This window comes from Schistocerca piceifrons, chromosome 1 (assembly GCF_021461385.2).
Source record: "Schistocerca piceifrons isolate TAMUIC-IGC-003096 chromosome 1, iqSchPice1.1, whole genome shotgun sequence".
NCBI lineage: Eukaryota > Metazoa > Arthropoda > Insecta > Orthoptera > Acrididae > Schistocerca > Schistocerca piceifrons.
The window spans coordinates 197,820,083-197,844,315 of NC_060138.1; the positions used below are offsets into that span (position 1 = coordinate 197,820,083).

A 24,233-nucleotide genomic window follows, 5' to 3' on the forward strand; every position below is an offset into this window, starting at 1 on the left:
ATGGCTCTGAGCACTATGGGACTCAACATCTGTGGTCATCGGTCCCCTAGAACTTAGAACTACTTAAACCTAACTAACCTAAGGACAGCACACACATCCATGCCCGAGGCAGGATTCGAACCTGCGACCGTAGCAGTCTCGCGGCTCCGGACTGAGCGCCTAGAACCGCTAGACCACCGCGGCCGGCTACTGCCTGTAGAGAACCGCTGTCGAGATAAGACCGATCTGCCTATCAAAGGGGTAGGGACGGGGGTGAACAAGTAGTTTAGAGCACGACGCACGAATTCGCAGACTTTGAGCACTTAGCGGCTTGCAAAAAACTTTACACATCATTTGAAACCTTTACGAAAGTTTTCTCGCTGATAAGCCCCACAAAATCATGAAAGGAAAAAGGTTTATGGCTTAATCAATTTTCGCTGGACGTGCAGTAAAACCGCTGCATCAGGCATGACGTTCTAATTTATTGCCTCTTTATCATTAACTGTATGCACGACAAGCTTTGCAGTCAGTATTCGCATATGCTACTGATGAAACCATTATTCGACATAAAATTCAGGAGATATGTAGTCGTAAACACTAGGATGCGCGAAAAAACTGCCGCGGCATACATGACGTATAAGTTTATTACTTACCTGTTACTAACTCTATTCATAAAAATTTCGTAGTCAGTATCCACATGTGCTGCTGAATGTATCTGCAGTATTATATCGTCGTACCACGTGTAGTTCAGGAGATATGGTGCTATAAACATTGATATGAATGGAAAACTGCTATATCACGAATTACGTTTTAACTTATTACTTCTTTAACACCAACAGTATTCACGGAAAATTTTGCGGGCAGTATTCACCTATACCTCTGAGTGTATCTGCAAAATGATGTCATTGATTAACATGTTTATGAGATATGAATTGATAAACAGTGAGATACGTGAAAAAATGCCCCATCGTGAACGGCGTTGTAATTTATTACGTCTTCTCTACTAACACTGTTCGCACATGCTTGGCAGACTGTGTAAAAATATACTACTGACTGCGCCCGCAAAATTATATTACTGTACGACACGCTGTTCAGGGACATGACGCCATAGAGGAATTCGAAACTGCTGGACGAAATTCGCTAACGATACGTGTAGCAATATGTGTGAAATATGTTAAATATATGTGAAATATATTGACATGTGCATACTCTGGAAAAGTAGCCAGTAAAAAGCTCCTCCTAAACCCCTGGATAAATTTCAACCAAACATGGTTCACATACTACTTTCTGGACAGAAATACCGTGGAGGGTAAGACCCAGCAACCTCTTATTGGGGTTGGAGTGATCAAGTGGAGAGAGGAGGGAGAAGAAAGAGATGGACAGACGGAAGGAGGACATGGCTTCCGATAGGACATGGGAAGAGGAGGATGCAGTAAGGGGGAGCGAGAAATGGATAAATAAAGGGCAGAGGGAGAGGTGGATACAGGGAGGAAGGGTATGGAGATGGACAGAGAGAAAGGGGAGAAGGAGACTGACACAGAGAGGAGGAGGAAGAGATGGACAGAGATAGGGGAGATAGGGGGGAGGAGGAGATGTGGACGGACAGAGGAGAGAGGAGGAGATAAAAGGAGTGAGGAGGAGATAAGAGGGACAGGAGGAGATGGACTCTGAGAGGTTGGGGAAATGGACGTGGGTGGAGGGAGGGGGCTATACTCAAGGCACACAGCTAACTGTCATAAGCTCGATTCACAAAGCAAGAAAAATCCACTGGTTATGAATAAGAGACACCTGCAGAGCTATCTGCAAGAAGTAAGTACGAGCTGGCGCATCCGCCATTGTGTTTCCCAGAGCCCTGAAGTGTAAACTTTCTGCGGTGCTATAGGATTTGCGTGACTGCGTCACGGCGCTTAAGCTCGAAATTATAGGTGGTTCTGCTTCCATAAACTGTTCTAACCATTCTAGAAGTGGATTTGGAATGGTTCGTTTCCCAGAAGATTCGGAGAGAAGAAAAAATGAACCGTTAACTGTCGTCGTGGAAACTGGGAACACGGACGGAGCGCACACTTATGTATTGTAAGTAAATAATATTGATTATGACCTCAAGCAATATTTAATAGTAAAAATCGTATCCGATATTTGAAAATAGGTTTTTGCTTAGCTGTTTTAAAAATACTACCTCTTAACAGAGATTCTGCCTGTAGGGAGTTAGCAGCCCCAAAATATCATAACACAGCAAAACATTCCAGAACATACAGTATTTAGAGTACAATATGTGTGTAATATAGTATACTGACAGTCATTAATGTAATACAAGCCACGATCACTTAAAACTTTTATTCAGATGATCTTTTTTGGCAGAATTAGGCCTAAACTGCCGTCATCGAATCTGTATTGCAATAGTAATCATAACACTTCAGAGCTATCTGCTATTTTTAAAGTTGAGAAATCTCGCCCGTTCCACTCTTGGCATTTCACAATAGGAACATATAATACAAAACTTTAAGCCCCTGGGTTGATAGGGCCTAGGTCACATCAAAAGCTATACTCAGTTTAATTCTGCCGAAACCAGTCATCTACATAAAAGTTATAAGCGATCTTGGCTTCTATTTCAACAATAGTGTCAGTATCTTGCATCACAATATCAGAGGATTAAAAAACAAAGTAGATGAGCTTCTTGTTTGTATAGAAGATTTAGAAACTGATGGTGGAATAGATGTACTATGCCTGTCTGGACATCATATAGTGACAGATATGCAAGAAGTAGATGTAGGCGGATATAAGCTCTCAGCACTTTTAGGTAGAGACACTGTGGAGGGAGGAGGAGTTGCCATATATGCTACAATTTGTCATAGTGTGATAAAATGTAGAAACTGAAAAATTCTGTGTAGAGTAACATATAGCAGCGTGTGCCTGTGAGCTTAAACTAAATAATTTATCATTGTAGCTGTGTAAAGGCCCCCACTGGGAAATTTTCAGCTATTTCTCAGAAATTTAGATTCTTTGTTGTGCTGTTTGTCAGACAGAGGGAAGCAAATTGTTTGTGGGGATTTCAATGTAGATTTTCTGAAAGAGTCTGGTAGAAAGAATGACCTTGTAGTTCTTTCAGTTTGACATCAGTTACTGATTTCCTAGTCAGGTAGTACGGGAAAGCATTACACTGAAAGATAAAGTTTTTATAGACCAAGATAAATTCAATCAAATAAAAAACTTTTCTTGTTAAGAATGGTCTTTCTGGTCATGATGCACTGCTAGTTACTGTATATTACATAGCTCCATACAATAAAGCAAAAGAGTCCTCCAATTAATGATTTAACAGTTGTAAATTTTAGTGAAAGCTTGCAACAGTTAGACTGGGATGAGGTGTACAGGGAAACTAATGCTAAGTAACGTAACCTAACCTGTTTCACGATACCTTAGTGGATATATATGAAAACAGTTTCCCTAAGAAAACAGTGAAACATAAATATAAGAAACCATCTAAAAAGGCTTGGCTTGCTAAACGAATAATAGTATCTCGCAAACAGAAAAGGGAAACGTATGTTTTCGCTGGAAGAAGTAATGATCCAGAAACAGTCAAACACTGTAAAAACTACTACACCATATTAAGAAAAGTTAAATGAAAACGATATGTAATATTGTTAAAAAGGAAGCAGAACAACCGAGAGCACAGGAAGACTGTATTCTGTCAAACAATAAGAAGTTGTTAACAAAACGTCACAGGCAGAAAATATTTTTAATGATAATTTTTAACTGTTGTAGAGAAAATAGGATCCAGCTGTACATTACAAAATGCAAGGCTGTATCTAGAGGAGGCAGTACCTATGCAATTTCATGAAACTGAAATTCAACCAATCTCTCCTACTGAAATTAGGAAAATAATAAATTCAAAAGTAAAAGTTCACATGGAATTGATGGCATTTCCAACAGAGTAGTAAAAGCTTGTTTCCAAGAGATAAGTAAGATTCTCAGCCACATATGTAGTAGCTAACTCAAACAGGGCATTTTTCCAGATAGACTGGAATATGCTATTGTTAAATCATTGCATAAAAAGGGGGATATGTCTGATACTAACAATTACTGCCCAATCTCGCTTCTGACAACTTTATCCAAAATTCTTGAAAAAGTAACGTTTTCAAGAGCAGCTTCATACACTCCTGGAAATTGAAATAAGAACACCGTGAATTCATTGTCCCAGGAAGGGGAAACTTTATTGACACATTCCTGGGGTCAGATACATCACATAATCACACTGACAGAACCACAGGCACATAGACACAGGCAACAGAGCATGCACAATGTCGGCACTAATACAGTGTATATCCACCTTTCGCAGCAATGCAGGCTGCTATTCTCCCATGGAGACGATCGTAGAGATGCTGGATGTAGTCCTGTGGAACGGCTTGCCATGCCATTTCCACCTGGCGCCTCAGTTGGACCAGCGTTCGTGCTGGACGTGCAGACCGCGTGAGACGATGCTTCATCCAGTCCCAAACATGCTCAATGGGGAACAGATCCGGAGATCTTGCTGGCCAGGGTAGTTGACTTACACCTTCTAGAGCACGTTGGGTGGCACGGGATACATGCGGACGTGCATTGTCCTGTTGGAACAGCAAGTTCCCTTGCCGGTCTAGGAATGGTAGAACGATGGGTTCGATGACGGTTTGGATGTACCGTGCACTATTCAGTGTCCCCTCGACGATCACCAGTGGTGTACGGCCAGTGAAGGAGATCGCTCCCCACACCATGATGCCGGGTGTTGGCCCTGTGTGCCTCGGTCGTATGCAGTCCTGATTGTGGCGCTCACCTGCACGGCGCCAAACACGCATACGACCATCATTGGCACCAAGGCAGAAGCGACTCTCATCGCTGAAGACGACACGTCTCCATTCGTCCCTCCATTCACGCCTGTCGCGACACCACTGGAGGCGGGCTGCACGATGTTGGGGCGTGAGCGGAAGACGGCCTAACGGTGTGCGGGACCGTAGCCCAGCTTCATGGAGACGGTTGCGAATGGTCCTCGCCGATACCCCAGGAGCAACAGTGTCCCTAATTTGCTGGGAAGTGGCGGTGCGGTCCCCTACGGCACTGCGTAGGATCCTACGGTCTTGGCGTGCATCCGTGCGTCGCTGCGGTCCGGTCCCAGGTCGACGGGCACGTGCACCTTCCGCCGACCACTGGCGACAACATCGATGTACTGTGGAGACCTCACGCCCCACGTGTTGAGCAATTCGGCGGTACGTCCACTCGGCCTCCCGCATGCCCACTATACGCCCTCGCTCAAAGTCCGTCAACTGCACATACGGTTCACGTCCACGCTGTCGCGGCATGCTACCAGTGTTAAAGACTGCGATGGAGCTCCGTATGCCACGGCAAACTGGCTGACACTGACGGCGGCGGTGCACAAATGCTGCGCAGCTAGCGCCATTCGACGGCCAACACCGCGGTTCCTGGTGTGTCCGCTGTGCCGTGCGTGTGATCATTGCTTGTACAGCCCTCTCGCAGTGTCCGGAGCAAGTATGGTGGGTCTGACACACCGGTGTCAATGTGTTCTTTTTTCCATTTCCAGGAGTGTATATTTGTAAAAGTGAAGTACTAAAAAAATGTCAAATTGATTTTCAAAAAGGCCTTTCAACAGAAAATGTTATATAATATATGTTATGCTTTCACTGAGCAGATATTAAATGCTCTGAATAACCGAACATCACCCTTTGGGATCTTTTGTGAGCTCTCAACGGCTTTTAACTGTGTGAATCATGACATTCTTCTAGGTAAGCTTAAGTATTGTGGTATGAGTGGGATAGTGCACAAATGGTTTACTTCATATTTAACTGGAAGAATGCAAGAGATTGAAATTAACAGTACTGATAGTCGATCCTTTGTCAGCTTTAGTCATTTTCCATATTTACACATAACTTATACTTTACCTTGGATAAGGAATTGTGTTAAGTGTTAAGTGTGTTCTTATGTGTCCTGAAAATTTAACGAAGCAAGCCTTCATTCGATTATAAGTGCAGTGTTTAGTGAGTTTCATATTTATACTTGGTTATTGCACAAATATGCACTTTAGATGCAGCTGTGCCATTAACGTCATTATCGAATATTCAATTTGAATTCCGGGAAGAAAATAAAACATAAACATAGTACGCGATTCTATCACAGAAATATACATGTTTCTTGCACCTATATTCTTCATTCGGACAGCAAAGAAAAGCAGCAATAAGCAAATAAAAAGCGAGATTTTTGTGTCTAATCCACATATCGATGTAAACTTGAGCGGAATCAAAGTTCAAAATACTACGATCAAAGGCTCTAGGCAGGACACGTCTAAAATATTTCAGAAAACTTGAACAAAACAACACCGTTCACATAATCTACGTGCTATGTTTAGCATTCGTTGGGAAACAAAATGGTGGATGCGTCAGCCTTGTTTTTAGGAGCTCTTGTAGCTGCAGGACAGTTTCAAATTGGTGTCTGTAGGTGATGTACGTTAGAAGCAAAGTGCCGTCATTGAGTTTCTCACTGCAGAGAAAGAAACTGTGGGGAATATTCACAAACGCTTGTCCAAAGCCTATGGAGCATCTGCTGTCGACAGAAGTACAGTTGGTCGTTAGGCACGGAAGGTGAGGCCATCAGAAGGCGGTTTGGCAGAGCTCCACGATTTGTAGCGGTCGAGGAGAACATCCACAGCTGTCACATCTGACAAGCCTGACCCAGCCTGCTCGGACTTCCACTTGTTGGGGCCATTAAGGGATACCATTTCTGGGAGACATTTTGAGGACGATGAGGAGGTGATTCGTACAGTGAAGCTCTGGCTCCGCCACCAGAACAGTGACTGGCACCGACAGGGCATACACGCCCTTGTTTCACACTGGAGGAAGGTCATAGAACGGGACGGAGATTACATGAAAAAATAGTGTGTGGATAAAACACCATTCTTTGGAGTGTGTAATTCTCATTGTGTTCAATAAAGAATCGTTGAAGAAAAAAATGCGGTGCGCTACTTTCTGGGAAACTCTCGTAATTAAAGAAATGGTAATGTTTATTAAGAGAAAATATTTTTATTTCTAAGAAAAACAAGCTATCCTGTTTTTAAAACGTCGATACTTCCAAGAAATATGCTTGCTGAACGTAAGGCTACTGAAAAGTTTGAAAGCGAAAACTTCAATTGTCTTCTTCCTGTTAATTCGCCTCTTGGTCTTAGGAGCTGAAGCTAAGCAGATGTATGTTAGGTAGTTCTCCTATATTTGGTTGATAAGTTGTATTTAAATTTATCTGTTGCGTCGGCTCCGCCATTGATTCAAGCCACCACATTATCTCCTAATCATTTGTTCCACGTGCATTGTGATTGCCTCCTAATCATTTGTTCCACGTTCGTTGTGATTTACAAAGATGTCAGGAAAAAAGCAGGCGAGGTTGGTGGCGGATTATTCGGATAAGAACGATCGGACGCTGTTGGTAATCTTTCGTTAAATGCTTTTCTATTAATGACCAGAACCCCCAGAGATTTTTAAGCCGATCATTGTTCTGTTGTACAAAATATTGAATAGCAAAAATTAGACGAGTCTGATTTGTTTGTGTATCCGAGTAATGACACCCGTCAACCCAATCACTGGCCTGATAGAACGAAAGTGACTGTGTATAACAAGAGGATGGGCTCCAATGAGATAAATTAATCAGGGTATTTCTGGAAACTTCAATATTCTGTACTGCAGCTTGCAGTTTAAGCACGCAAGAGTCACCCTGAAAGTGGGTTACGACCGTGTGACGACTGTTGCGTAATACTGAACTGCGTCATTTACAGGACATTCAATTATAGTTGTACATTTGGGAAACGTTTCCTATAAATATGCCATTGCAGAGACAGGAGTGCAACGGACACACACTGACCATCGTTAGATTTCATGGCAAACAGTCCTAACAGTTAGTCGACACTACTGTCGTTGTCTTGTACAAGCTGTCTCGAAAACGATTATTGAAGCTCTAGCAAAAAATTGAAGTGCATCATATTATAAACTTCCAAAGTTTAGACCTCTGGCTACAATAAAATTTCGTATATAGAACAACTCCATTCAGTAAAACGTCACGTCATGCTCGTTGGAAAAGCCTTATCTTCGTTATCGGTTTATCCTGGAAAATTTATACTTGTCTGTTAATACAAAAATGTGACAATATGAACACTTCATCTACTTATGGTAAATGGTCAACGTTTTAAAAATTATTTGTAATCACTTCAGGCTTTCCCGGCGATCTAATGACATCTTGGGTTGTCAGGTGTTCTGCCGGATATCAGCGTCGTACTTGCACGATATTTCGGTCACGTAGCTCGTGACCTTCATCAGGTGCGACCTAAGACTGCTCCTCGAGTGGACCTGGTCCAGTATTTATGCCTATGGCCTTCCCCCTCCACCAACGGCGGCAGGCACTTCCTCTGTGGTCCGAGCCCATTCCCTGCGACCTGCCGGAGCGTTACTGCTCCGTTTTCCGTCCGCTGCGGTTCTAGGTGTTCCCTCTGCGGTCCCCGCCCACCAGACCCACTCCTGGGGGTTTCATCTACGGTCTGGGGTACCAAGCGTTCCCCCTGCGGTCCGCGCCCGCACACCACGACCTGTTGGAGCGTTGCCGCTCCGTTTTTCGTCCGCTGCGGCTCTGGATGTTCCCTCTGCAGTCCGCGCCCACCAGTCCCACTTCTGGGTGTTCCATCTTCGGTCTGGTGCGCCTGGCAGTCCGTCAGGGGCTCGTTTTCCATCTCCATGTCTCTGGTTCTTCTATTTTTGTAGTGTTGCAACTGGCCCCGTTGCTCCTTTAACAATTCCAGAGCCGGATCCCAGGCTCTGCTTTGTTGGTACCCTGTGTCACGGTTCATAAGATCGTCAGCCATTTTAGTTTCTATCGATTCTCTTATAACACTGTCCCAAAATCTGGGTGTTTGTGCTAGAACATCAGAGGCACACTAGATTAAGACAGGTGACTAAGTCAGCCATTGCTGAACACTGTCTGGAACTAAATCATGCCATGAAGTATGAGGATACCAAGATTCTAGGTCACGAGCTACATGACCGAAATATCGTGCAAGTACGACGCTGATATCCGGCAGAACACCCGCCAACCCAAGATGTCATTAGATCGCCGGGAAAGCCTGAAGAGTTACATCAAAAGTCTCTTCAGGGAGGAGATGTATCAGAATATCAAGAAGCTGGACAAGCTACGGCAGAAGAAAGGGAAGATGCTGAGTTCTCTCAGTTTTTTGCTGAGGTGTCGAGATGGAGAAGTGGTACCAGTATTTGCCAGAATTAAACATCACATCAACTCCAGAGCCGTGAACAAGATAAAATGCAGAGCCAGCATGGCACTGGTGAGAGAGAGGGTTCGAGATATGCGCCACAGGTTAGATGTTGTGGCCAGGGAGCTGTTACACATTCATCTGTACATGGCAGCCTCCTTAACTAGAGAAGATTGGGATTGGGTAGACCGTGCCTCCTGGTCTTTAGCTGAGTGTGCTAAAAGGAACGCCTCATCTTGCCAATCTGCAAAGTTTGACTGCATGAGTAAGAAAGCACAGCAGATGGAAGAGACACGCACTGTGACGAATCTGAGTGGCATACAGTTTGATAATACAACCTTAAAGGTACTCAGCAAGGGTCTCAACTTTGCTACGACCCCTAGAAACGTACCCATTTCAGGTTTCGTCAGTGCAGTAGAGCAAGTTGCAGCCACACTTCTACCTAATGTGGCAGAGGAAGTCCGCCGAGAGACCTGCAGGGCCCTCACCAAGGCCAGGCCGCCGAAATCGAACATCACAACCGAGGAGAGGCTTGCACTCAAGAAACTACGGGAAGACAACAGCATTGTGGTACTGCCAGCAGACAAAGGGAACTCCACTGTCATCTTGCAGCGAGTGGATTATGATGAGAAAGTACGCCAACTTCTGGAGGACCCTGCATACAGAATTCTGGAGTTTGACCCCACGGACAAGGTGGCCAAGAAGACTAGTGCTCTCTTGAAGGAAAAAGGGATGCCCGATAAGATCATCAGACAACTATGGGAAAAAGCGCCAGTGCCACCTAGACTGTATGGTCTGCCTAAAATACACAAGGAGGGCGTGCCCCTACGTCCTATTGTCACTAATATTGGGGCACCTACGTACACAACAGCCAAGTACTTGAAAGGTCTGTCTCCGTATGTGGGGAAATGTATTCACCACATCCGCAACTCAGAAGATTTCCTGCAACGCCTCAAGCAACTGCACATCACAGATTCGGACATCATGGTTAGTTTTGATGTGGTATCGCTGTTTACCAGGGTCCCACTGAAGGACTCACTGGAACTGACTGCAGAGAAATTTGACGGTGCTCTGTTGGACCTGTTCAGTCATACACTAACATCCACGTATTTCCTGTACAGAAACCAATATTACGAGCAAACTGAAGGTGTAGCTATGGGCAGCCCACTGTCCCCTGTGGTTGCCTGCATGTTTATGGAGAGTTTTGAGGAGAGGGCATTGGAGACAGCCACATTTAAACCCACATGCTTCTTTAGGTATGTGGATGACACCTTTGTGATCTGGCCACATGGGATGGACAAGTTCAATGAGTTTCTTGAACATCTTAACTCATGCCACCCTAATATCAAGTTCACCATGGAACTGGAGAAGAATGGCCAGCTATCATTTCTGGATGTACTAGTCCAGAGGAAAGCAGATGGATCAATTGGCCACAGTGTGTACCGAAAACCAACACACACTGATTTATATCTGCAGGCCAGCAGCTGTCACCACCCTGCAGAGAAGAATGGGGTTCTGAAGACTTTGGTCCACAGAGCACGTGCCCTGTCAGACCAAGAGAATCTGCCTATAGAGATAGAACGTCTCAAAACAGTTTTCTCTAAGAATGGATACAGGAACAGACAAATTGAGAGGGCACTCCAACCAGCCACCATACCACAGGTTCCTGAAGAAGACCAAGATGAAACAAAGAAGGTGGCATATCTGCCCTATGCTGGCTCTATTTCTGCCAGAATCAGTAGGATCCTCCGTAAACACAATATCAAGTGTGTTTTCTGTCCATCGAACAAGATCGAGGGACTGCTGGGGAGTGTCAAAGACGACCTGGGGTTACGAAAACCAGGGATTTACAATATACCTTGTCAATGTGGCATGTCCTACATTGGCCAGACGACAAGAACTGTGGAGATCAGATGCAAAGAACAACAGAGGCACACTAGATTAAGACAGGTGACTAAGTCAGCCATTGCTGAACACTGTCTAGAACTAGATCATGCCATGAAGTATGAGGATACCAAGATTCTAGCACAAACACCCAGATTTTGGGACAGTGTTATAAGAGAATCGATAGAACTTAAAATGGCTGACGATCTTATGAACCGTGACACAGGGTACCAGCTAAGCAGAGCCTGGGATCCGGCTCTGGAATTGTTAAAGGAGCAATGGGGCCAGCTGCAACACTACACAAACAGAAGAACCAGACACATGGAGATGGAAAACGAGCCCCTGACGGACTGCCAGGCGCACCAGACCGAAGATGGAACACCCAGAAGTGGGACTGGTGGGCGCGGACCGCAGAGGGAACGCTTGGTACCCCAGACCGTGGATCAAACCCCCAGGAGCGGGTTTGGTGGGCGCGGACCGCAGAGGGAACACCTAGAACCGCAGCGAACGGAAAACGGAGCAGCAACGCTCCAGCAGGTCGCAGGGAATGGGCGCGGACCACAGAGGAAGCGCCTGCAGCCGTTGGTGGAGGGGAAAGGCCATAGGCATAAATACTGGACCAGGTCCATTCGAGGAGCAGTCTCAGGTCGCACCTGATGAAGGTCACGAGCCACGTGACCGAAATATCGTGCAAGTACGACGCTGATATCCGACAGAACACCCGACAACCCAAGATGTTATTTGTAATCAGTTACAAATTTTTACTTTAGTGTGTACGTGCCCAAGGATCCTGCAGCTTGATAAGAGCGATTCAGCTCACCAGGTCAGGATGTGTAATACCTGGAGGCTAAGACACAATGAGCAAAATAATAATTTCATATTCAGCTGAAGATGGCTCGTCAATGAGCTGAAACTAGTTAACATTAAAAATATTTTTAAGGTCTTGACCTAGGATTTTTAATCGATACTTTTAAACATAACTGGTCACTTCTCTTCCTATTTGACAGTGTCAACTAACAACAGAAAAACGAAGAATTATATGCATCAGTGCGTTACATGTTTCTTTTACAAATACTGGAACGACCCAAGAATATGTGCAATTTTCTGCAGTTTGACATTTAACTTTATGTACTCACGAGTGGGAAAATGCGTCTCTTTTGCCAGTCTACAACTTCTTATAAGGGGCAAACGCTATTGCTATGGCATATGTATATACAAACTACGTTTTGCGACAAGTGTTCAAACTATACCACCGAGCCACATTATGGAGGGGGAGTGTACGAATCTCTGTCCGATCATACAAACCAAGATTTTCTGTGGTTTTGCTGAAACAACCCTGGCAAATGCATAATGATTACTTAGGATAGGGCAGGGCCCATTTTCTGCTTCATCCTTGTCTAGTCCGATCCTGGGCTCCAGCTTTACGACGATGTAATCGACCCTAATCTTACTTACTTCATTCCAACTTCGAAAAATGCAGCAGTAACCAAGTTCTACGCTTACTTGAGCTATTGGACAGACTGTAACCACTATAGGTAGTATGTTAATTCTCACTACTGCGTTCTTATCATGAGCTAATTTGTTAATATTTCCGAATCATCTCGACGAAAAGTTGTTTAACATCTGGATGTTTTCTCGCAAAACACTGTAGAGTGATTATGATGTGATGCTTCACAATATTGTGTAACATTTGTGAGGACTCATTTTTGTTATTATTCATGTAATTCAGGACAGTTAGCGATGCGTAATTCAGTTCAGTTATCGATGCGAGGGATTACCGGTAAGAGGTAGAAATACCAATGCAATTCATCCACTAACAAATGTTTTTCTTGAAAATTAGAAGCTTTATTTTGAGTGCCATCTGGTGGAAACGTTGTAGCTGTAAGGTAAAGGTAGTTGCTATTCTATAAATACATATCAAAGAGGTTCACGAAGGAGAGATGCCTTTACGTCGTAAAAGTGAAGCCACTGCCGCCCGTATACGGACTGTTCCCTTCAGTGTTCATTTTCGCTCAACGACTTCTCATTCTTATATACGTAGGTTCCTAAAGGAACTTGTGTGATGCGGGAGGATACGTTCGTTCGTATCAGTCGGTCGCTTCGAATGAGAGTGTCCACAGGTTCCAACATTGCAGAAGTCACAACTGTGTGAGGTTGGCCGCCATGCGGGAGACAGGAGACGTTTGTGCGACCATGTTGTGCCGATGACTGACGACTAACCATCCACTTGTTCACTCTCAGAATTGCGCATATATTATACAACTGTGGTACAGTGTTACCCTTTCTACAGGATTTGACCTTGATGTATGAGTAATAGATACGGAAATCAGACTATTACTTCTTTTCCTAAGAGATTTCTAGCTGTTTGAAAAAAATGGAGTAAAATGGAATAATACTGAATGTAGGACTTTTCTGTATCAAGTTCATTAAGTGGTTTGCCTAATGGACTTACGGACGCCAGCCTATCTAGGAAAATAAATGGTTAAGGTTCAGAAAAGCAGATCAAATTATATATATATATATATATATATATATATATATATATATATATATATATAAGCAGAAGACAGTTTTTGATCAGTATATGTATATATATATGTATATCATCTCATTAAAAACTGTCTTCTTGTTGACAGTTTTTCATCTGTCTTCTGGTTTTAACGTATGGGTGTGAAACTTGGACTTTAAATGAATTTTTCAAAAGGTAACTTAGAACTGCTCAGTAAGCTATTGAAAGGTCAATGTTAGGTCTCACTAAGAAAGATCGACAGAAAAGTGAAGACATTCGAGCAATAACAGGAGTAAAAGATATTATAGAACGGGTGAAGACTCTAAAATGGCAGTGGGCAGGACATATTGCAAGAACGAAGGATGGAATATGGACAAAATCAGTTTTAGAGTGGAGTCCCAGAGAAAAACGAAGACCACCAGGGAGACCATCTGATCGCTGGGATAAGGAATTCAAGAAAGTTGCGGGCTTCAACTGGCAGAAGACAGCAGTGGACAGAGATGCATGGAAAAACGTCTTAAAAATGTATTTAATAACTTGAAGAGGCTACATCTTGTATAGATTGAATTAGCTGAACTATATATTCTAATAGTATAATACACGCATTAAAATTTAAATTTATTAAGACATGTTGCTTATACCATTCTCTTAACAGAAGATCTGTCAAAAGCCAAAGGTAGGTTGTGGTCATTCAATATTGTCATTCAGTATTTTTATGCAACCGTGCTTCAGTGTTACTGAGCCATATAAGCAATTTCCTATTCATAGCTCTTTGTACTTTGTATTGTATGCTAATCGGGGACCTAGAAACGACAGAGAGGCTTCGTCCCCACCGCAGCTGCAGTGGTCCCTCCACGACGACTACCACAGTCCACTTCACCCCTCCGCCCCCCCCCCCCACACCGAAGCCAGTGTTATTGTGTGGTTCGGCCCCCTGTGGACCCCCCCCCCCCCCCCCAGGGAATGTCTCACACCAGACAAGTGTAGCCCCTATGTTTGCGTGGTAGAGTAATGGTGGTGTACACGTACGTGGAGAACTTGTTTGTGCAGCAATCGCCAACATAGTGTAACTGAGGCGGACTAAGGGGAACCAGAACGCATTTGCCGAGGCAGATGGAAAACAGCCTATAAACCATCCACAGACTGGCGAGTTCACCGAACCTCGACACAAATCCGCTGGGCGGATTCGTGCGGGGGACCAGGCGCTCCTTCCCACCCGCAAAGCCGTTCGTTAGACTGCACGGCCAACCAGAAGGGCTTGTTTGTACTATTATGAATTTCATTTATAACTAAAGGAATTTTATCTTTACTTTGCATAAAGCTTACTTACTCATTTTCACTTTACTTATTGCCAGTAAGAGAGTAAGAATATTAAAATCGTTAAATCTGTCTGAAAACATCTATTTCAGTACTTTAGCAAAAGTTTGCTTCGACACTTCTACTACGTAAATACAGTACTTTTAACTTTAAAAGTTATTTCACAACAATTATTTGTCTCCGCAGAAGTTCTGCAAATGCTTAAGAATATTTATAATGCTCTGGTATTCTGCCGAAAGAAACTTAATGACAGCCCCCTTCTTGGAACCCACATTCGTTACAGATGACATTTTGAAGGCTATCTATAGTGCCGCCACCTATCGGAACTCCATGAAAATATAGGGGCTGAAGCGAGAATATTCCATGATGTCCCACAACAAATTCTGCATTCATTCAACCGTAGTTGTCCGAGAAAAAAATGCGTTTCATTACCTATTGAAAGCCCTTCATACTTGGCCTCCACTTTTCCTAATGTTTTTTCAGCATCACCACCTCTGCAGTAACAAGTTCACTAAGTCCATTGTAAATTTAAGAACTAACTAGTTTTTTGCTTTATAATAATTTATTACAAGTACTTTACATTGATCGAGTTTTGACACAATAATTTACTCATTTACGCAAGATATGAAAGTATAACTTTATACACATGAAGTAATGTAATGACTGGCGTGGAAGTAGGAACGAAATACTGCGAGTTGTGTGTCAGAGCAGAGCAGAAGGCGCCAGCCTAGCGGTTGACCCCACCAGCCCACAGCAGAGCTGCGACTGTGAGCAGCACCGCCGCTGCAGAAAGCGGTCTGGAGGCGGCGGCGGTTTGCTCTTGCCTGCGGCGCAGCACCACCGCCTCCTGCCCCGACAGTGACACTTCCCTCGCCTCCAGCACCTCCCTGTGGAAAACAGGAAGTAGCCTGTAGGTACATCTGTTGGAACAAGCGGCGAATTATAGTGTTTAATCTCCGTAACAACCACCGCTCAGTGGTGGGATATAATATCAAGACTACCACAAGGTTCAGTACTAGGACCATTACATTCCTCGTAATACGCTAAAGGGGGACGTTCGTGTAATTGAGCGAAAATATCATTTTCAAATTATTTTTTATAAAGGGTACAGCGCAGGAACTACTAGGGGACAAAAATAATAGCAGTATCAAGCGCAAATCATGGTTAAATGAAACATGTAGAAAACCAGTTCAGGCAGGAAGACAGACACACAGGCAATGATGAGCAATAACAAATATGAAAACCAAATAAAAAGACATGAAATGAGGTGAACAATCAAGCGAGAGGTAAGATCATTCATAAATAAACAGATAGAGAAGGCGGAGGAGTACTATAGCCAGAACTATAGTACAGAGTTTTAAATACAATGAGAAGCTAAAGAAAGGACTACATAGCTAAGTCTGTGATAATGAAGGATAAGAATGGAAAACATCAGTTTTCTACTACAAATGAAGGGAATCTAGAGAGCTGGATGAGATACTTCAAAGAGCTGCCTAACTGCCTGGCATACACATCATGACAACGGAAACATGGCAGAACTACCAGAACATACAGCCATTACTTGAAGAAGCAGCTCTGATGGAAGTGAAGGTGGCAATAAAAAGACTAAAAAATGGGAAGGCCTAGGCATAGACATGAGACATGATAACACCAGAGCTTATGAAAGAATGGGGAGACAGGACATATGAATGTTTAGGCGCATTGATAAAAGGAGTGGAGGAAAGAATTAATGCCGAAGTTATGAAATCTGCTACCTTACACAAGAAGGGAGACAAAATGTTGACACAGAGCTATAAAGGGATATTTCTACTACGCATATGCTACAAAATAATATCAAGAATTATACTGAACCGGCTCAATCCATGCACTGAAAATATATTAGACACAGCACATGTGGGTTCAGAAAGGATAAGCCAACAACCGACCAAATATTCAGACTAAGAAAAATACTACGAGGGTCACTCCAAAATAAATGCACGCTATTTTTTTAATCCATCTTTTATTCTACATGTTTGAAAGTTTTACAGTGTGTAGTACATCCTTCAGGAACAATATTTTCATTTCTCCACATAATTTCAATCCCTCTCAACTGCCTTACGCCATCTTGGAACCAGCGCCTGTATATCCACATGGTAAAATTCTGGACCAACCTGTTGGAGCCATTGTTTGGCAGCGTGCACAAGGGAGTCATGATCTTCAAACCTTGTTCCACGAAGAGAGTCCTTCAGTTTCCCAAAGAGATGATAATCACATGGAGCCAGGTCAGGACTGTAAGGCGGGTGTTTCAGTGTCCTCCATCCAAGTTCTGTGATCGCTTCCATGGTTTTTTGACTGACATGTGGCCGTGCATTGTCGTGCAACAGCAAAACATCCTGCTTTGCCGATGTGGTCGAACACGACTCAGTCGAGCTTGAAGTTTCTTCAGTGTGGTCACATACGCATCAGAATTTATGATGGTTTCACTTGGCATGAAGTCCTCAAGCAAGAATCCTTCGGAATCGAAAAACACCGTAGCCATAACTTTTCCAGCAGAAGGTGTGGTTTTTAATTTTTTTTCTTGGGTGAATTTGCATATGACACTCCATTGATTGCCTCTTCGTCTCTGTTGAAAAATGATGGAGCCTTGTTTCATCACCTCTCACAATTCTTCCAAGAAATTCATCTCCACCATTCTCGTACTGTTCCAAAAGTTCGTTGCATACTGTTTTTCTTGTTTCTTTGTGAGCCACTGCCAGCATCCTTGGAACCCACCTGGCACAAACCTTTTTTAACGCCAACACTTTCAGTATCCTGCAAGCACTTTCTTCCTCTATCCCAACGTAGCGTGACAATTCGTTCACTGTGATGCGTCTGTCAGCAGTCACAAATTCGTTAACTCTCTGCGCATTGTCTGGAGTGTGTGCAGTACGAGGCCTGCCGCTGAAAGGACAATCCTCAATATTGCTGTGCCCGCTTTCATCACGTCACCTGCTTGCCCACCGACTAATTGTACTGCGATCGACAGCAGCATCTCCATACACCTTTTTCAACCTCTTGTGGTTGTTTCCTACTGTCTCGTTTTCGCAGCATGGGAATCCTATGACAGCACGTTGCTTCTGACGAACGTTAAGTGTAGCAGTCATCTTGAAGACACGGGAACAGGTTGAACTAAGTTAAGCGGGAAGGATATATCTACGTCGCGCAGGATTAGCCGAGTGGTCTAAGGCGCTGCAGTCATGGACCGTGTGGGTGGTCGGGGTGGAGGTTCGAGTCCTCCCTCGGGCATGGGTGTGCGTGTTTGTCCTTAGGATAATTTAGGCTAAGTAGTTTGTAAGCTTGTGTTCAAAATGGTTCAAATGGCTCTGAGCACTATGGGACTTAACTTCTGAGGTCATCAGTCCCCTAGAACGTAGAACTACTTAAACCTAACTAACCTAAGGACATCACACATATCCATGCCCGAGGCAGGATTCGAAACTGCGACCGTAGCAGTCACGCGGTTCCAGACTGTAGCGCCTTTAACCGCTTGGTCACTCCGGCCGGCCCCCACTGTTCATTTTATTTCACTGATCCATATATTTTTCTCAGTGCTTTCTTTTCGAAAGTAATTAATTGTTTCTCTCCCTCTCTCTCTCTCTCTCTCTTTTTTTTTTTTTTCAGGGCCTACATCTCGCTTGTGTAGCACACTATTGGTTTGACGATGGCTTGAAATATTCTTATTTTTTTCCTACTTGGATAGTAGTTTAGATCTTGTTATGTATAGCTCCTAGACATCTTCTCTCCACTTGAATGCTCCTTACGATCCCTTGTTCTATGAGGTTGATGTTGACACTGAGGTACATGAATGTGTCTGTGTTCTGTATTCTTAGGTTCCTGATTGCTATATGGTCCTGAATGAGCTCTTTTTCCTATTACCACAACCTTTGTTTTAATTTCATTTATACTTACGCCTACTTCCTTAGCTCCTTCCATCAGTACAGTTCCCATTATCTCCAGATCTTTCATGCTCTTTCGTATCACCACAATATCATGTGCGAAAGCCAGAACATTTACCTTTTCCCTATGGTGACTCCTGCACATTCGTGTGTTATCCTCTTCAGGGTGTTGTTGAGTGCCAAACTGAACAGAGTTGGTGATATAGTATCTCCCTGTCTCACTCCTGTTTTTTCTACCTTGTAGAACTTCCTCTGTACTTTCACTCTACATTTGATTCCATCACACACACATCAGGTAGCTTTATCAGCTTGTCTGGCATCCCAGACTCTGCCATCATCCTCCACATCTCCTCTCTCAGTGTGCTGTCATATGCTTTGATGAAGTCTATAAACATACGGGAGGTATCCTGCATGGATGTGTGTGCTGTCCTTCGGCTAGTTAGGTTTAAGTAGTTCTAAGTTCTAGGGGACTGATGACCTTGGAAGTTAAGTCCCATAGTGCTCAGAGCCATTTTTTGAACAGTGGAGGAAACGAGAGTAGTCAGACAATTATACACACTACCCGACATCGCAGCGAGTGTGAAAACTAGAAGACTCAGGTGGTACGGACGTGGTAGGCGGAGGAGGGAGAACACGGCAATGAAGGCAGTAAAGGATAGAGAAACGAAAGAAGCGAGACGTCTAGGACGGCCGAGAACGAGAAGGAAGGATAATACCATGGGAGACATGCAGATACTGGGTCTAGAAGAAAAAGATGCAGCTGACTGGAAGATGTGGGAGGGGGACTGAGTGAATCTGAGGATCGCCTGCGGTTTGTGTGGCCAGTATAAGGAAGAAAGAAAGATTAATAGAAAGATTAATAGAGCTCATGGAGTTGCAATGATGAAATCGCATCCGAAGTGCTTGAAAAATAGTGTAATGTGTAATGCGACCTTCCGGTCATGCCCGCTTTTTGAACCAACGCTTCAATACTAGCTCAGTGAATTCCGTGGATTACTTTCAAGCAAATTTGCACGGGATACATCTAGAAGGCCGAACTTCCAAAAAAGTGTGTTGGTGAAAATATGCAGACTCCAAAAGTGTCTCTAAATTCATTCATACAGAAACGATGCACTAAAACCACATTTTCATCTGCTTCGGAATTGTTTCTTTTTACAGGTGCCCTTCTGTAGCTGAAAAATCAATTGTGGAAAAAATGTAGAAAACAAGAAACCAGAAGAGAAGCCTTGAAGAGAAAAAGGACTCTGAGCACAAATCTCTGGTCTTCTGAGGAGGTAGCGTGAAAAACGTTAGATTGAACTTTACATTGCATTTCCTGAAAATTATGTTTTAAGGTTTGCATAAACTTTTCTTAGATTATATGAAGGCTAGAATTATGAAAATTTCTACACTTATTTATCTATAAACCCAACGTGTTGTCATGAGCAAATGTTGAAATTCTGAGTGTAAGCTGAATATGTGGCAAATTGCTTAGAATGTTGCATGGATTTTGTATTATACGAGGGCTATTCGGAAAGTAAGGAACGACAGGTCGTGAAATGGAAACCACAGTGAAAATCAAAACTTTTTTATTTGCAAGGTTCGCTACACCTCTACACAGCTACTTCTCTACACAGTCGCTGCGCAGACTTAGACATCTGTCGTAGCGCTATACCAACTTTTCAATTCCCTCGTTATAGGAGACAGCCGCCAGTGCTTTTCCACAATTTTCTATTCTGGACTGCAGCTCGTTGTCTGTGTCAAAATATTGTCTTCATAGCCAGCAGTTTGTTTGAGCAGAGATGACCCTGAGGGGATGCCAATTACGGGCTGTATTGTGGGTGATCAAACACTTCCCATCGAATACGCTGCAGGAGCATCTTCATTGCCCATGCAGAGTGCGGCAGAGAATTGTCGTGTAGAACGAACCGCATGACAGTTATGTTATGTGGATTGCATAGCTTCAGGCGAAATCTTTCGCCAGACCATCATGCTTGGCGGGAGACGCTAATTTCTAGCCATCTTTACGTTCTCACTGTGAGCTCAGAACTGAAAAGAGCGACATGGTGCGATCGACGGGCGTGCTAGACACAGTTCCCAACACATCTGTGCAAAGCTTCATCAGATTTTCACTGTATTTTCCATTTCGCGACCGATCGTTCCTTACTTTCCGAATAACCCTCGTAATTACAGAATTATAATTAAAAATTATTAAAATTCTCCTATTTGATAGATCCAAAAAACTCAACAGCAACTTAATATATGCAAAGAGTTCAAATGTAAAAAAATTGTAGAGATCTCGTGGAACAGTTTCTGAGAAAAAGGGACATACACTATTTTTTAAATGCAAGGAACTTAACAGGAAATTCGCTAATTTCGTGTAAAACATGGTACAAAAATTCATTGCTGCATTCAAAATCGTAGATTTGATGCATCTGTTAAATACTTTGTTTTTCATGAACGTCCCCTCCTTAATAATATTCAAATGTTGTCCGCCAGTGAAACAACTTTGAGACGATACACCTCCCTTGTCTCCACTACATCCTTGCAGGAACCCTACACTAGTCTGTTTGTACAGCTGTTGGAGATAGCAGTGCGTTGTACATATGGAATCTCCGCAACAACATGTATCTGATCATGCCACCTTCCTTGTCCCCACTATCTCCCTGCACGAACCAAACAGTAGCCAGTCTATAAATCTGCAGGAAATAGTAGTGCGTTCTAGTACGTAATTTCCACAACAACCAGTGCACTGTTGTGAGATATAAGTATGTAAGTTATCACAAGGATCAGTACGAGGAACATTATGTTTCTCATACTATGTTAATAGTATTCAGATGCTGTCTGCAAATGAAAGACTCACCAAGACAGTGTCAACTGCATGTGGGAACTATATACAAATATGTCTGTACATTTTTTAGAACTAGCGACGCATTGTGGTGCGTAATCTCAGTAGGGCCTGGTGGTCTAACGCTAAAGCAAGTGTCTGGAGACTGAAAGGTAGCAGAATCGAATCCCGGTCAGCCCACGGAAATTTTCAGTCCCTCTAGCTGTCACCTCTAAACGATGTGAGATTTTTCGAAGAGTGTCACATGTTTCACATTCCACATTACACTGTATGTCCCCTTCAAGTTGTTGGATAACTGGGGTAGGTTAGGGACATGTAACTCGCTGAAGTGGGGTCCAGTTTGAGACGTGGCAGTGACCTGCTGTCTTACTGACCAGTCTCATTTACTAAAAGTAAATTACGTGATAGAGTCAGTAGAATAAGGGAAGAAAGGATAGTGGATCATATTGTCAATCTGTGCTTCCTTCAATTTAATGTTTCTTGGTAGTAACCATATACTAATCCTACCTTTAGATCAACATGTGCATCAGCATCTGCTCGAGTGTGCGTTCGCCTCGAGGCTAGAGTAGAGGTCTGGTCAAAATGCAAGTCACCCATGGTGTGGCTGGATCGAATCGTTGGGAGGGTTCTGGAATCTTGGCGCAGGGATTCTAGCTCGAAAAATTAAAACTCAATTGGGGTTGGCCGGAGCAGACATCATTTAACAGCAGGCAGTTGGTCTCATCACAGACCATGAAGGGAGGGAGAAGTAGAAGTAGCCATTCCAGAAAAACACGGTTTTGAGCAGATAGCACGACCGTAAAATTACTTCAAACAGTATTACTAGATAGCTGGTAATGTTGGAACCAGTTTGCGGCATTATCGTATCAAAATTGTATATATTAGAGAAAGCGAAGTAGCTGACTGCTAAAGCAGCTAAAACGTGATAAACAGGCTTTACAGGCCCTTATTCGAGGCAGAATGAGATGGGTATTGACTGAGGACGGACCTGTGGTTGATGGCAGTTCCACCTCAGTGTCGTAAAATCCTTTTGATCTCTCATCACGTGTTGGCAAAGTCGAAATATGAACAGTTGCGTAGGAAGTGACTTTCATTGGTGCACTGAAGTTATGTTTTTGACTGTGACAATACCAACAACATTAGAAGTTGGTAGCGAAAATGAAAAATGTTTATGTCGGGTCGTTACTGTCATCTGTCACTTCGCTGAGCTTAAGTTGGAAGATGCTTATTATCGTGTCGTGAAATGTCTCAGTGTCTTGTTAAATAGTCGCTGATGACCATTTTGATCGCGACTGTGGGTGCCAGTTTTTATCGTCTTCGAGAATATGGTATGTAGTTGTCAAGCAGAAGTATCCCGGAGTTGTGTTTGAAAGTCATGCGTGCCAGGTAGTATTATTGTGATCTCATACGGCAGTCGCTCATGAGTTAGATTTTAAAGTTTCTTGTCAAGTGGAAGTCACAGCTACTGTCTGGGTTCCGGAGATTCTGGTGTGAGGCAATTGGAGCTTTGCGTTTGTCTTGTTATTACTGTACACCAGATTATTCGGAGGACACCTAGTCTGAGCAGTACGGCGGGCTTTTACCAGTGCCGTGTGCTATTTGCATGATGGTGTTCGTGCCAGTGTAGTGTGTTATTTACGTATTTACGTATTTCGTGGCATAGGACTCTCTCTGTGTGTGTTAGATCAATGCAAAGTGTGACTATGCCACACCATTTAGAGCACGGAGTAAGAAGGACTGCAGATCAGATAAGGGCACGTAAGTTTTAACATGTGGAAGGACTATGAGTACACAGAACCAGAGTGTGTATCAACTGCTATCGCTCGACCACGACCCCTGGCACTTTGTAACTCACAGTTGTAGACTTATCGATCTAACATATGTTGCCAGTTGTGTCTGGCGTATTCCTCCTATCCATTCTAAATCTAGGAAGTTATTATTATGATTATACAGCTTGAGATAATTCAAAGTAGTGCAACTCCAAATCTATGCTCTAAATAATAATGGATAAGGCAGATGACGTTGCAAAATGAACGGCTTCCACTCGGCCATCGAGCCACACTAAAAATTATGTCTCCTCGACAACCAGCGCATAATGGTGGGATATAGGATCAAGGCTTCCACAGGCATCAGTGCATTTCATATTGTGACGAGGCGAAAAAAAAAATTAAATGGGGATGTGTCCATTATTTTAGTGAATAACGAGACAAATATGCTTGAGCTTACAACATGCTATGTCTGGTCTCGATTCTAGCCTGAGCTTTTAGTCAGAGATTTTATTGCGTTGCAGAATGGTTGACTCATCTTTTTTATTCCAACAATCAGTTACAACTCTCTGCTGCACTATTTTAAATCTTTCCATTTAATTTCTCATTTTAGTTTTACAACTTCCTAAAAGCGTGATTTTCGCCCTTATGTGTGTGTGTGTGTGTGTGTGTGAATGTGTGTGTGTGTGTGTGTGTGTGTGTGTGTGTGTGTGTGTGTGCTCGCGCGCGCGCCCGCGCGTCCGTGCATATTTTAGAA

At 43.3% G+C, this 24,233-nt stretch overlaps 1 protein-coding gene across 1 annotated transcript in view; it reads right to left on the bottom strand.

The window, feature by feature from the left end:
* The window catches only part of LOC124799287, a 292,389-nt gene that overhangs the window by 176,603 nt on the left and 91,553 nt on the right, over positions 1 to 24,233 (bottom strand). Inside the window, exon 10 of the mRNA XM_047262901.1 lies at positions 15,714 to 15,856. Coding sequence (XP_047118857.1) covers positions 15,714 to 15,856 — 143 coding nt within the window. The remainder of the gene's footprint in view (positions 1 to 15,713; positions 15,857 to 24,233) is intronic.